General features: G+C 42.4%; 1 protein-coding gene across 1 annotated transcript in view; it reads right to left on the minus strand.

Annotated features, from left to right (window-relative positions):
* The window catches only part of PEX14 (peroxisomal biogenesis factor 14), a 227,786-nt gene that overhangs the window by 169,449 nt on the left and 43,207 nt on the right, over positions 1 to 15,130 (minus strand). Inside the window, exon 2 of the mRNA XM_006885762.1 lies at positions 9,667 to 9,714. Coding sequence (XP_006885824.1) covers positions 9,667 to 9,714 — 48 coding nt within the window. The remainder of the gene's footprint in view (positions 1 to 9,666; positions 9,715 to 15,130) is intronic.

Raw genomic sequence — 15,130 nt, forward strand, 5'->3', positions numbered from 1 at the left:
TTGGCACAACTTAGTGAGCACATCCAGGGCAGCGTCTCTTTGTTGAAATAAATCAATTGGTATGCTGTCAACTCCTATAGCCTTGTCTTTTGCCAATTCTTTCAGAACAACTTGAACTTCCTCCTTCATCACCACAGGCTCTTGCTCATATGTTATTTCATGAAATTTCTTCTGTGTCAACCAATTTCTTCTTTTTTTAAAAACATCTTTATTATTTTTTTGTGTGTACCATCAAATCAGATCTGACTGGTACAGGAGGAGATTGACCCTCCTTCTCCAGCAGAGCATCTAGTGGATTCACACAGCGTACCTCTGGGATTGCAGTGCAATTTCTTGCCACTAGGCCACAGCCAATTCCTTCTGATACAGTGACTTGACTCTGTGTACTCCTTTTATCTTCATTTAATGCTTCTTGGATCATTTAACATTCTACCCAAAGTATCCTTAAGTATTGCCACAACATCAAGAAAACAAAGATTCTGACCACTGGGCCAACTGGCAGCATCAGTATGGATGGTGAAGAGATTGAAATAGTTAACAGTTTTAGTTTGCTTGGCTCCACAGTCAACACTCTTGGTACCAGCAGCCAGGAAATCAAGAGATTAATTGCATTGGGAAAGTCAGCTGTGAGGGACCTTTCAAGAGTACTGAAGAGCAACGACATCAGGCTGGAAACTAAGGTGTGCCTGATCCAGGCTATGGTCTTTGCAATTACATGCTATGCATCAGAGAGTTGGACAGTGACTAGGGATGATATAAAGATGCCGTTGAGCTGTGGTGTTGGAGAAGAGTGTTGAATATACCATGGACTGCTAGGAGAACAAACAGGTTTGTTCTGGAGAGAGTAAAGCCGCAATACTCCTTGGAGTCAAGGATTCTGAAACTTCATCTGACATACTTTGGGCACGTTGCAAGGAGAGACTGGTCCTTGGGGAGGGACATCATTTTTGGGAGAGTGGAGGGATGGTGCAGGAGAAGAAGACCTTCGGTGAGATGGATCGATTCTGTGATTGGGGTGGTGGGAGTGAGCGTGTTGGAAATGGTGCGGTTGGCACAGGATAAAACAGGGTTTAGGGCTCTTGTACTTAGGGTCGCTATGAGTCACAAGCATAACAACAACATACACAAAGAATACACTGAGTATGAGAATGTCACCTTCCAGAAATGTTTTGATAAGGGGAAAAAAAATTGAGAATCATTATTGCCATCATGCTTGGAAAGGTGGAGGCTCAGAAGAAGACACTGGAGGAGATGGACTGACACAGTGACTGTAGCAATGGAGTCAGGTATGTGAGAGATGGTGAGACTGGCTCAGGTTAGGCCAACAGTCAGAGCCTTTGTTCATAGGGTTGCTATGAGTCCTAGTTGACTGAATGGCACATAACAACAACAACAACAGTAATCCACTGGGCTCAAGCCAGAAGCAATTGTGAGGAAGGCATAGAACTGAGCATGGTTTCGTTCTGTTGTACAAAACATATCTACAAACCACAGCCAACTTAATAATACCTAACAGCAAAAATTACCACAATGAACCCACAAGTGTATCAATATACACCCACTCCTCACTATCAAAATGACGAGAGTCAAATGACCTAGACCTGATACAAAAATTGACATTATTAAAAAATGGACAATGACCACATCAATTCACAAAATGGAGGATTACAACATCATTACTTAACTAATCAAACTACTGAGAATCATGGCCCAGAGTCAAGGTGACACATAATGTTACCCATATCAGTCACCTCACACCTCAGTGTTCATTTGTCCCATTTACTTTGCTAAAGCACAAAACAGATGGATAGATTTTTCATTGCAATTGTAAATGTGAAATAGCAGATGAGACAGTTGATAAATAAGGAAGAGTTGTACTATAACAAAAATAACAAAAGATGAAAACACATGGGAGACTGCTAATGTTGTTACTGTTATGTGTTGTTGTGTCTACTATGACTCAGAGCAACCCTATGAACAATGGTCTGAACCCTGCCCTATCCTGTGCCATCCTTCTCATCACTTATTACTTGAGCATGGGAGATGGCAAGGTAAACCCACGCCAGAAGTGTGTGACACAAAACTAGCTATACAAATTGCCATCTTCTCCCCTCTAAAAATATCCATTGTGAGCCAATTCCAGGACACAGTGTCTATATGTCTCTAGTCAGAGCAGAGCTGCTCCAAAGGAATTCCAAGTTGTTAGTATTTATGGATTAGACCATCATATCTTTCTCCTATAATGGTGGAACCAGATGATCTTTTGGTTCATGGCAGGCACGAACCTTAACTAACTAAAAGTCCAAGAAAGGCTCATAAAGACTAACTCTGAATTCATCAAGATATTCATGACTTTCGAGGATCAGCCTCTTGGAAACCGGATTAAAAACCAAAAAGATAATCTTGAGTTTCCGAGGTGTAAATGGATGAGCCACCTCACAAGATCAAATATCAGATAGAGAAGCTCATCGACAAGGTTTTTCTAAGGATACAGGAGAATGCTGCACTTGGAGGGCAAAATTACATAAACGCTCCCTGGGCCTCTCACTGCTGAGCATCTTTATTTTTAAAGATTCAATAAACTAAAAAGACTAATTCTAAGGAATAAATGATAAAGTATAAATATCCATCATGACTTATAAAAATACATTTTGTTGTCATTTGGGATTTATGAATAGTTTCAGGGAAGTGATAGAAAGAAAATAATCTAGAATCTATACCTGGTAAAAGGAAGAGAGATGACAGAAGATAGATATGTTAGAAGGAAGTTGACATCAAAGGGAAAAAGCTGAAATTCTAGTTTAGCCAAAACCCATGAACAATGGGTGAATTAAGTACGCAATAAACATTGCTGAATATTGAGGAACTGAGTTGAAACCAATGAGTAAATATGTAAATGAGCCAGGTATTGCTTACTTCAAATAGCCTAGGATCATATGACTAAAGGTAAGAACTCAAAAAGTTACTTAAGTCCAGTTTCAATATTCAAGCACAATTGAAGTGAAGTGACTCCACGAGACACATGTCCACCCAGCCTTTCTCGTCTTTTTAAATTATACACTATACTTAAATAAGAGGAAGGCCCTCAACAAAACGGACTGGCACAGTGACTGCAACAGTGGGTTTATAAAGGTAGCACAGGATCAGGTAAGCTTTCTATATGTATAGAGGATCACCTAGAGTCAGCATCTAATAACATAACAGTGATAAAAACACATAAGATTGACCATTTTAAGTTATCATACTTAAGTATACATATTAGTGGCATTAATTACATGAACATTATGGTGCAACCAACACCACTGTCTACTTCCAAAACTTTCTCATCACTTCAAACAGAAACTCTGTACCCATTAAGCAAGAACTCTCCAACCCCAACGGCTCTAATGCTTAGTTTAGTAACATCTGCTCTGCTTTCTGTCTCTATGCATTTCCTTATTCTAGCCATTTTATCTAAGTGGAATCATATATTTTTGTTATTTCTAAAGAGGAGCAGAAAACGGAACACTGAGCCACAGGGCCATAAGCATCTTTCTGAAAGGGCAAGAGAGAGTGAAAATAAAACAACCCCTCACTGCCCCAGAACAGAAAGCAGATAAAGAACCAGTAGCTAAGCCCCATGGTCCCTGTAGAGCTCCACCAGCAGCAAGCGTTTATTCATTGCTGACATACAGACTCACAGTTATTGTACCAATAATGGGGTTTATTAAGGGAGGAAGTTGGAGAATGGGGAAGGCAAAGAATATCAATGCAAATCCAAGTTTTAGCCCAAGTTCCAAGGCACAATTCCTCAATTAGTCCAGGCTCTGGTTTCAACAGTTCAGATTCTACTGAAGATTATCCAAAAACGACTGGAACAGTACATCAGCAGAGAACTGCCAGAAGTCCAGGCTGGGTTTAGAAGGGGTCGTGGTACTAGGGATATTGTTGCTGATGTTAGATGGATCTTGGCTGAAAGCAGAGAATACCAGAAGAATGTCTATCTGTGTTTCATTGACTATGCAAAGGCATTAGACTGTGTGGATCACAACAAATTGTAGCTAACCTTGAGGAAAATGGGAATCCCAGAACACTTGATTGTGCTTATGTGAAACCTATACTTGGACCAGGAAGCAGTCCTCAGAACAGAGCAGGGAAACACTGCATGGTTCAAAATCAGTAAAAGGGTACATTAGGGATGCATCCTGTCTCCATACCCTTCAATCTGTATGCAGAACAAATCATTCAGGAAGCAGGGCTTTATGAGGAGGAATGTGGCATCAAGGTTGGAGGAAGACTCATCAACAACCTACAATATGTAGATGACACAATCTTGCTTGATGAAACTGAAGAAGACCTGTAGCACTTGCTACAGAAGGTCAAGTACTATAGTCTTCAATATGGATTGAAATTCAACATCAAGAAGATAAAGATTCTCACTACTGGGCCAATCTGCAGCACCATGATGGATGAAGAAGAGATTGAGGTTGTTAACAATTACAGCTTGCTCGGCTCCACAATCAACACTCTTAACACCAACAGTCAAGAAATCAAAAGATGGATTGGAAAAATCTGCTGTCAGAGACCTCTCCAGAGTGCTAAAAAGCAGCAATGTCTTTTCTAGGGACTAAGGTACACCTAATCCAGGCCATAGTCTCCACAATTACTTGTTATGTTTCAGATAGCTGGACAATGACTAAGGATGACAGAAGAATGGATGCCTTCAAATTGTGGTGCTGGAGAAAAGTCTTGACTGCCAAAAAAACAAATAGGTCTGTCTTGGAAAGGGTGAAACCAAGTTTCTCCTTGGAGGTTAGGATTTTGAAACTCCATCTCACACAGTTTGTACATGTGGCCAGGAGAGATCGATCCTTGGAGTAGGACATCATGCTTGTAAGGGTAGAGGGACAGTGCAGGAGAGGAAGATCCCAGATGAGACGGATTGATACAGTAACTAGGGCAATGAGGCTTGGTGTGTCGAAGTCAGTGAGATTGGCTCGGGACAGAGCAGGGTTCACAGCTGCTATACACAGGGCTGCTAAGGGTCGCAGGCAACTCAAGGGCACATAACAACAACGACAACAATCTTCCATAGTTTTGGTAAGAGCCAGTCAGTGTGAATTTAGGTGTCACTACAGTACCCAACTAGTCTAAGGGACCTGATCATGCCAGGGTAGTACAGGAAGCCAGATGGAGAGAAGGTATGAGTCTGAGAAGGTGCCAGATGAGTGAATAGAGTACCCAGGTCTGCAGGAAATCCACAAAGTTGTAAACAAGTTTGGAAGAAGCTGGTGGAAGTCCTGGCTGGTACAAACAACTAAGTACTAGGTGTTTAAACAGAAACTTGGCAGCCTGAATCTGAATCAAATGAGCCTTAGAAGAAAGGTCTGGCAATCTATCTCTGAAAAATCCAAACTTGAAAATCTCTGTGGGGTATAGTTTACTCTGACCCAGAGACTGGCCAGGAGTCAGAATCAGCTGACAGTGACTACTATTCAGGTTTTAGAAGCTAGAGGGTAAGGGCTATCTCAAAAGTCTTAACCCAAACAAGCAAAGCTCAAAGAAGAGATTATAAAGAGGAGAAAGTAGTCAGGTTTTTTTAACTTTAACAAAAAGGGTTTTGTATTAACAATCAGAGGATTTTGAGAATTAATGTTCCAAGAGGGTTTCCAGAATTAATCAAGATTGGTCTGTTCACTAATACGGCTGGGCTGCTGGGTTTTGTTTAAGGTTTGTTGCTGTTGTTCTTGTTTATGGTAAACGTAGAGCAACAAGAGAAAGAAATAATAGGGTCACTAATTGGCTAGAATCAAGACAAGGGGAGTTTATAAACACAACTGTGTCATTTATATACTAGAAGATTATACATTCCACCACAAAATTACAAGTTAGTGTCTACAATCTAGAGAGGGCAGAGATGAAAATCAGGCTTTCCTTCACTAGCAGAACCACCACACACAGACACCCAAACACATCCAACTACACGCTACCCCTTGCCTACACTGCACTGATTAACGAATCGAGCCTCTTCTTGCCTTATTTTTTCAATTAAGGGGATATTTTATTTCAAGTGATCATATAGTTCTGGGGACAAAGAATGAGATAAGATCACTTGCCCTCAGCATCTCATGTCCAGTCTTTTTAAATGTACAGAACAGGCAGCTTCCATTAAGGAATTGTGTCGAAAATGTACACTTGGAGGGAACAGCTTGACCCTGTGTTTCTGCAACTCTGGAATACTATATTCTTCAATATTCAATATTCCCCAGAACACTAGCATGGAACCTGTCACCCTCTAACTGAGGTTCTCTTCAACTCTCCACTAGGCCACTTGGCACTACATTATATACAGCCTTGTGCTATTTGCTAAAATGATACATGGCCAGAAAGCTCTAGTGGTCCAGTGGTAAGAAGTTGTGCTGTCAACCCTGAGGAATGTGGTTCTAATCCAACAGCTGCTCCTTGGGAGAGAAATTCCATGAGATTTAAAGCCTCTGAAAACCCTCTGGAGAGTCAGCTGTGTCAGTTCTGATCTGACAGCACACCACAACAAGAATGCTTTTGATACTTCACATGTACAAATGTCTTTTCCGCCAAATAAAATCTACAGTGACTGGAGAAAGTGGTTTAGCTCTGTTCTTCACGTCTGTACGCCAGCCACCAGCCAGTGCGGAGTGGCCAGCAGAGAGCTAGCACACACTGCAGGTCTGGCTCTCACTGAGACGCCACTCCACACTGGCTGGCAGTCCCAAGTTGTAGAGCTTCCTGTGAGGAGGACTATCACCTCTCTCACTTCCCTAGCATGCTGTGACTGTCACCTAGCCTGCTACCAGCTCAGAACGGCCCAGGCACCCTTCTGCTTATCCTGCACCCCCACACTGCCACACGAGCCCTCGCTAGCCCTGAGCAGACCCCTCCACCGGGCTCCCTCCCACAGCCTCTCTCAAGGGGAAGAAGTAGTTCACACAAGACTGTACAACTCTGTTGGTGCCCTCATTTAATCAGACTTCTGCAAATAGCTAGCCAAAAGCAATAAGGGCATGACTGAGAGACTGTGGGAGTTTAATATAAAAAAATTATTAAAAAAAAAGGGGGGTAAGGAGAAAGGGTCTACCTTTTAATAGGGCCCTAATTACCCAACTCACAGGATCAGCCCAAATGAGATGGGAGTTTATTTCGGGGTGTTTTTTTTAATTATTGCTTTTTTTATATATATATAAATTGCTGCTATGAGTTTTCTTTCCTCTGAGCAATTATGCAGCAAGTACGTAAAGAGGGGAAAAAATATTAATTAAATATAAGATAATTGTAGAGTTGGCCTGGAGAGAATGAGTCTGAACTCTGGACGATCACAGACTACCAGAGTTTGAAGACTGCTCAGGGCCTCCCAGCATAGAAAGAAATAAAAATACAACCAACCAACCAACCAGCAGATGCACAGTGCAGCAGAAAAGAGCCATGCACAGAAACACGAGCAGAGCAAAGGGCCCGAGGGGCTCACATGTCCAAAAATCAGTGAGAACGCCCATGGCTTAGTGCCACTGCTAGAAAGAGCCTTCCTAGAAAGGGTCCTCATTTCCACCCTCTGCTCAAAGAGCTTATCCAGCCAAGCCTCAAAAGAAGGACCTGCCTTTACTCATCTGGTGATCAATCCTGAAATCACTATTTTATTTTTTAATTTTTTTTATGCTGCGAAATAAAGGACGGAAGAGGCCAATCATGTTTACTTGGTACTTTGGTCCAAAACTAACCAGGGCCTGAGGGGTGCTGAGGTAGACCCCGCAGGAGCTATGCAGTTCCTCTCTATGAGACTGGCTTTTACCCCACTGTGACTCTAGGGAGTAACCCAGGTGATACAAAGAGTGCGGTAAAGCCACCAGGCAGAGCGCTGAGTCAACTGGCTCAGCTGGGCACAGTGCCCAGACCTGGGAACAGCAGGTGTCGTGAATATCACCACCGTTTCCTGAGAACAGTCCCAGAGTGTTTTTATCACCTGGGTCTTTCTACAACTCAGCCAAAGCCAAACTTGCCTCGTGCCTTGGAATACATCAGGCCTAGAATGCAGACTTATTCAAAACAGCTAAGAACCTCATGTCACTTCATCTCACTACTGCCAGAAGGAGAGTGAAGAAAAGCAAAACTGTCCTTAGAACTTAAAAGGCTGCTTCCCAAAATGTTAGTCAGGAGTCACCAGGTGATGCAGTTAATTGCTTAGTCGCCAATTAAAAGGTTGAAGGTTCAAAACTACCTACCTGGAGGCACCTCAGAAAAAAGGCCTGGTGATCTACTACTAAAGATGTTATGAATATAATTCTACTCTGACATGTTAGGAGGTCACTGCGAATCACAGCCAACTTGACAGCATCTGGTTTAATGTTAGCAATAAATACCATAAACTGCCACAGACAATGTGGCCTAGTGTTAAGGAACTGCACTGCCAACTTGAAGATATGTGGTTCAAATCCACCAGCTGCTGCATAGGAGAAAATTGGGCAACCACCTCCTCTGCAATTTACTACCTGCTAGAGTGTCAGCTACGGGTCAGATCTGACTCAACATTACATAACAACAACATAGACAACCAGGCAAACACTGAACTCTCTCCTTGACCTGTTCTTCAAGGAGAGCTGAAGGCACAACGGTTAAAGCATTCAGTTATTAACCAAAAGGTCAGTGATTTTGAACCAATCAGTTCTCTGCAGGAGAAAGATGAGGCAGCCTACTTTCATAAAGATTTGTTTTTGTTGTTGTTGTTGTTGTTATATACCATTGAGTCACATGTGACTCATAGCAACCCTATGTACAGCAGCTCTGAAGCCTGCCCTGTCCTGAGCCAGTCTCACTGACTCTGACACACCTACCCTCATCGCCCCAGTTACTATTATCAATTCATCTCATCCGAGTCTTCCTCTCCTGTGCTGTCCATCCACAGTGAGCATGGGTCCTTCTCAAAGGATTGGACCCTTCTGGCCATCTGCCCAAAGTATGTGAGACGGAGCTTCAAATTCCTAGGCTCCAAGGAGAAAACTGATTTTACCCTCTCCAAGACAGACCTGTTTGTTCTCTTGGTGGTCCATGGTATGTATGTTCAAGACTCTTCACCAGACCACAACTCGAAAGCATCGATTCTTGTTCTGTCATCCTTAGTAAGTGTCCAGCAAGTAATTACAAAGACCATGGCCTGAATCCGGCGCACATTAGTCTCTAGACTGACATATTTGCTTTGCTTCTCAGTACTCTGAGAGGTCCCTGACCACCTTGGAAACCCCACACAGTAGTTATACCCTGTTCACAATAGGGTTACAATGAGTCAAACTGGATTTGATGACAGAGAGTTTGGGTTTGGTTTAAAAGCACTCCCACTCAGAGGGGAAGAGAATGGCTAAATTAGGCAATAAAGCAGCTGCTTGGTTAGGCCCACAGCCTCAGCAACCTCACTCCGGCTCAGCCTCCACTGGATTCGATCATCTCAGTACTTATTACTGGTGTGCTTCAGTTCCAGCAAAAGCCAGGCTTGATTAAGGAGAGAGCTCCTTCGTCCCTGACCCTTACTCAGAAGAGAAAACAAAGGTGATGGATGGCATTACTACTTTTAAAGGGACAGTATGGATGTAAAATCACAGAAGTTTTCTTTAAATACACATAGAATTTATTAGGAAATTTATTCTCAGTATCTTGGAAACTTACCAATGGCTCTCGAGGCAGCACATTTTCGCTTCCTGGAGTTGAGCTTGGCTGTCAAAAAAATAAAACAACAAAAATAAGATCACAGTGCCACCCAATGGACGTCTAAAAAACGAAAACTCAAGTAACACACCAATACAGCCACAAACTCTTGCTTTCTCACATGTACACTAGTTTTTCTTAACTGTAGGTCACTCTGGAGTGCACTATCTGTAGGAAATAACCCAGCGCCTGGATTCACCATTGATCATGAAGAAATTGTCTCTGGGTTCCTGTCATAGCACCTAAGAACAAAAAGTCTTGGTTTCACGTAGGAGAGCCCAAGGAACCAACTGGGTGGCAGCTAAGGTCTATCACAAAATCCATGGAAATAACAAAGTCTAGAAAAGGTTTAAGAGGGAGAAATGCCTCTCATTGCTACCTCCCCAGTTCCAGATGACTAGAAACCAGAGCAAGAGTGGAGAGCTAAATCCTGCCACAAGGGGGCCCCAATGACCCACACTCAAAATTTTCTCTGAGCATCTAGTTAGAATCAGTGAACTTAAATAACAGCGTGACATATTGTTTACCATGCGTCACTGAGATCATTCACAGTAGTAATAGAAGCCCCAATCTTAAACTCTTTTAGGAGTACACAAGTAACCAATAAAGAGACCAAACTACAGGCAGGCTGGCAGCACTATAATGCTTCCTGCTACCATTGCCAACTCACTTGGCTTTCAAGTGTGTCCTGCTCTAGACTGGTCTGCCTTCATTTCTTGGCCAAAACTGGAGGAAGAGAAAGCCAGAGATAGAGACAACTCCACGTTGAGGAAATTTACAAATCTCCAAAAGAATAAAGCTATTTGAACCAGTTATGATTAGTTTACTGTTACTGATGTTCATGTCAATTTCCAATCACTGGCAGATAATATCCAGACAAGCAGAGCTAATTCTATGTGTCTCAGAAGCCATTCTCCATCCTCCTTGAAAGTTCAAATAGCAAGTCCCAAGCGTACTAGGAGGAAGGATAGGGAGAAGAAAAGAAAAGAAAAATACTACACAGAATGCAGACGCAATGATTTTTGTAAGTTACTACCTAACTTGGGAGGGAATGGAGAGCATTATGCTGAATGAACAAGCTCAGTTCCACAGGATAAACACTATGTAAAAACATTATTGTAGAATAAGTATGAGGATACAAGGGGAGGGGGAGGGTGGAAGCAGAGGGGTGATGATGGGTGTGTAGAGGGGGTTGTTAATCTTAGGGTTGCACCATTCTGTGGGGGAGGGTGAAGAAAATGGCAATGTATTCAAACTCTTTAAATAAATCAGTATAAATTTCTTTCATTGTTATACAATCCCCGGTAGTCCACTTTACCATGCAACTTTTATTCTGGACTCTTGTCATGCAAATAATGTCTAATCATTGACCCTCCATTTTTCCAAGCATGATGTCCCTCTCTAACAACAGGCTCAAAGTATATGAGGTGAAGCTTTGTCATCTTTGCCTACAAGGAGAAATCCAACTGTACCTTTATAGGGTCAGCATGAGTTGTTGTCATCTCGATGGCACATAATAACTATAACCTTCTCCAACACCTATCTGTACTTTTGGCCGTCCTTGGGATGTTTAATATTCTTCTCCAACACCACAACTCAAAGGCATCAAATTCATCTTATCTTTATTCACTGCCCAGCTCTCAGACACAGAGCAAGTGATTGAAAAGATCATGGCCTGAATCAGGCACACCTCAGTCTCCAAACTAATATCACTGCTCCTCAGTAATTTGGAGAGTTCCCTGACTGCAGACTTTTCCACCTTTTTTTTATATCTCCGAGTCTTCTGACGACGACAATGACGATGACTGCTACTGCTGCTACTACTGCTGCTACTACCACTACCACCAAGGGGGTTGACTGTGCATCCAAGTAAGATAAAGTCATTAATAATTTTCATTTTTTTCCCTATCTATACTGATGTTGTGTATCAGTCCAGTGGTAAGAATTGTTATTTTCTTGACATTGAGATGTAATCCTTATTGAAGGCTGAAATCTTTGATCTTCTACAGCAAGTACTTCAAGTCTTCACTTTCAGCAAGCAAGGTTGTGTCATATGTATAGCACCAAAACTCAAAAGCATTGATTCTTCTTCTGTCATCCCTATTCATTGTTCAGCTCTCTGATGCATTCTTCTGTTTTAAGTACCATCGAGTCGCTTGCGACTCATAGATGTACAACAGCCCTAAACCTGCTCTATCCTGTGCCAATTTTACTGTCTCTGACACACCTACCCACATTACCCCTGTCACTGTATCAATCCATCCCATCAATGGTCTTCCTCTCTTTCTCCATCCCTCCACCCTTCCAATCATGATGTCCCTCTCCAAGGACCGGTCTCTCATTGCAACATGCCCAAAATATGTCAGACGAAACCTCAGAATCTTTGCCTCCAAGAGCAGCTTGGTTTCAACCTCTCTAGGACAAATCTGTTTGTTCTCCTGGCAGTTCATGGTATACTCAATACTCTTCTCCAGCACCACAGCTCAAAGGCATCAAATCTCTTTCTATCATCCCTAGCCATTGTCCAGGTCTCTGATGCATAGTAAGCAATTGCAAAGATGATGGCCTGGATCAGGCGTACCTTAGTATCCAGACTGACAGCGTTGCTCTTCAGTACTCTGAAAAGGTCCCTGACAGCTGACTTTCCCAGTGCAATAGATTTCTTAATTTCCTAGTTGCTGGTTGATTGTGTTGATCTTTGTTCTCTTGATGCTGAGCTTCAGTCCATATTGAAGTCTGTAGTCCTTGATCTTATGCAGTAAGTGTTTCAGGTCCTCCTCAGTTTCAGCAAGCAGGCTTTTGTCATCTGCATAACACAGGTTGTTGATGAGTCTTCCTCCAATCCTGATGCTACATTCCTCATAAAGCCCAGCATACCGGATGATATGTTCTGCATATAGATTGAAAAAGTATGGAAACAGAATATATCCTTCCTGATTTTGAACCATGCATTGTCTCCTTGTTCTGTAGCATGTGATTTAAAAGACCACTGCCTGAATCAGGAGCCATCACATTGATTCCAAATTTGTGACAGTTCCAGAGGGTTTTCTAGACTCTTAATTTTTATGGAAGCAGAATACCAGGTATTCTCTCCCAGGGAAATAAATACTCAGTGAGTCTGAACAATCAACTACTTTGTGTTAGTAGCCAAGCCCATAACCACTGCACCATCAAGGCAGCATGAGAAGCTTGTAATATGAGCTTATCTCCACAAAGGAACTTGAAGCAGCAATGCTCTCCAAATTCCTCACATCATAGCTCCCATAGCCTTCTGAAGTCTCGGCATACTGAAATTAGACCTCTAAACTCAATCTCAGGGCTGTTCAGAACAAAGCAAACACTCCTTCAAACTGTACTCCAATTCACCACGTCCTCTAAAAGATCAGGCCACTGGCCTTATCAGTGAGCTCAGAGAGGATTCTTCACCAACATGGAATTACCCAATCTATGTGTATTCTGGATTAATTCTCCAACTCATGATGAAATTTCAGCAGTCTAAAGTGGACTTTACCCCATTTCCTGTCTCAGTGTCCTTGAGAAGTATCTTGGCAACCTAGTCCAAAATAGTTCCCAGGCCAGTGGGCACCAGTTCTGACTTCTCAGCACTGTGTTGGAGAAGAGTATGGAATATCCCATGGGTTGCAAAAGAACAAAGATAAATCTTGAAGAAGGTGCAGCCCGAGTGCTCCTTGGAGGCAAGAATAGAGAAGCTGCATTTCACATACTTTGGGCATGTTGCTTTGGGCTATTTCTTGGACAGGGACATCACGTTAGGAAAGGTGAAGGGTCAGTAAAAGAGAAGATGACATCAACAAGATGGAATGACACAGTGACTGAAGTAATGAGTTCAAGTATGTGAGACATGATGAGGAAGGCTCAGATTAGGACAGAGTTCAGGTCTGTTGTTCATAAGGTCGCAATGAGCCATACTTGACTCAATAGCACATAACAAGTAAAACAAATGTGGCCTGAGGCCCTGCTGTTCTAAAATATGTTTAGCAAAAAGGGAAGAAAAGAGGACACATCAAAGAGTGTTTGGAAGACACAGCATCCCGCTGTGTCTGAAGCCTCGCCAGACTCCCAAAGCTAAGAAGGAACAGAAAGCTCCAGTGAACACAGAGCTTGCAGGAGTGGGAGTAGAAATCTTGAGGTGCCTCCACGCAGGAAGATCTGACTCGCCATAGGAGGAAGGTGATGTGGTTAAACCGTGAGTCCTACAGACACATCACTCATTGCCATTAAGTGGGAACCAACCTGTAGCTGACTCTCCAAGTAGATTTTCTGAAATTGTGAATTGCATGGGAGGAGACCATCACTTTCTCCTGCAGAGCTGCTGATGGATTCCAACTGTTAGGCAGGCATGGTCTTTCATTAGCATAGCAACTCTCTAGGTCTATTTCATGAGAGCACACAGGCCGGCTTTAACCAGCTCTGTCTACTCCAAGTCTCCTTCTTCGCAAAGGACTTATCCAGAACCAGGATCATTAAAATGGCAGGTACATCAGCAAATGTGAACTATATTTCCAAGATCATATTTTCTAAAGGGGAGAGGGCTAAAGACAAATGGATGGTCTGAAAACAAGGGTGGAAATGATCCATTTTTATATACAGCCAATTTTTGTATAAGAACCTCCTCTTTGTAATCTAACTATATCAGTAATAATAAGTAGGTATACTTAATCACTATATACTTAATTAAAACCTTTTTAATTTAAAAGATTAAGATAATCATTCTGTACGCAATCAGAGGGCCTTGGCTGAATAATTCTGGGAAACATTTCACCTACAACCTAGCCCACACTTGGCCTTATCCCCAGAGCAGTATGACCTCCAGGGAACATGAAGAAATGTGTGGAGGTGATTCTGGTGACCACAATGACTACAGAGTTCCCACTAGCATGAGAGGGCAGAGGCAAGGAAGCTAAATGTTCTGCAAAAGGCACAATGAAGAACTGTTCCACCCAAAAGGCCAATTAGAGAGGCCTGGCCATTCTGCTTCTTTGTTCTGAGGAGGTGGGGAAGACTCCCCCAGCCTTCACCACTGAGATGCTCACTCAAAGGAGGACAAAGGTCTGAAGAGCTAACTAGTCAGGAGAAGCTGTATTTCCAAGTTCATGTAAATTCCCTATTTTCACCAGTCCAGTTTTTACAACATCTCAAGACCTCATAAATCCTTGTCTGTTCTGCAACTCCTTTAAAGTGGTCAAGTCTTTCTGCTTCAAAATAAATCCCTACAAGTTAAATTCCACCTTAATGCTTAAAACCTTCAAAACAGCAAGCAACAAATGCTGGTGAGATTGTGGAGAAACTGGAACTCTTTTTCACTGTTGGTGGATGTGTAAAATGGTACAACCACTGTGGAAGGCGGTATGTCGCTTTCTCAAAAAGTTGCAAATAGAGATACCATTCTACTACTGGGAATATA

The sequence above is a fragment of the Elephantulus edwardii genome, unplaced genomic scaffold (genome assembly GCF_000299155.1).
Source record: "Elephantulus edwardii isolate Elephantulus edwardi_28Jun2011 unplaced genomic scaffold, EleEdw1.0 scaffold00045, whole genome shotgun sequence".
In the NCBI taxonomy this organism is placed as follows: Eukaryota; Metazoa; Chordata; class Mammalia; order Macroscelidea; family Macroscelididae; genus Elephantulus; species Elephantulus edwardii.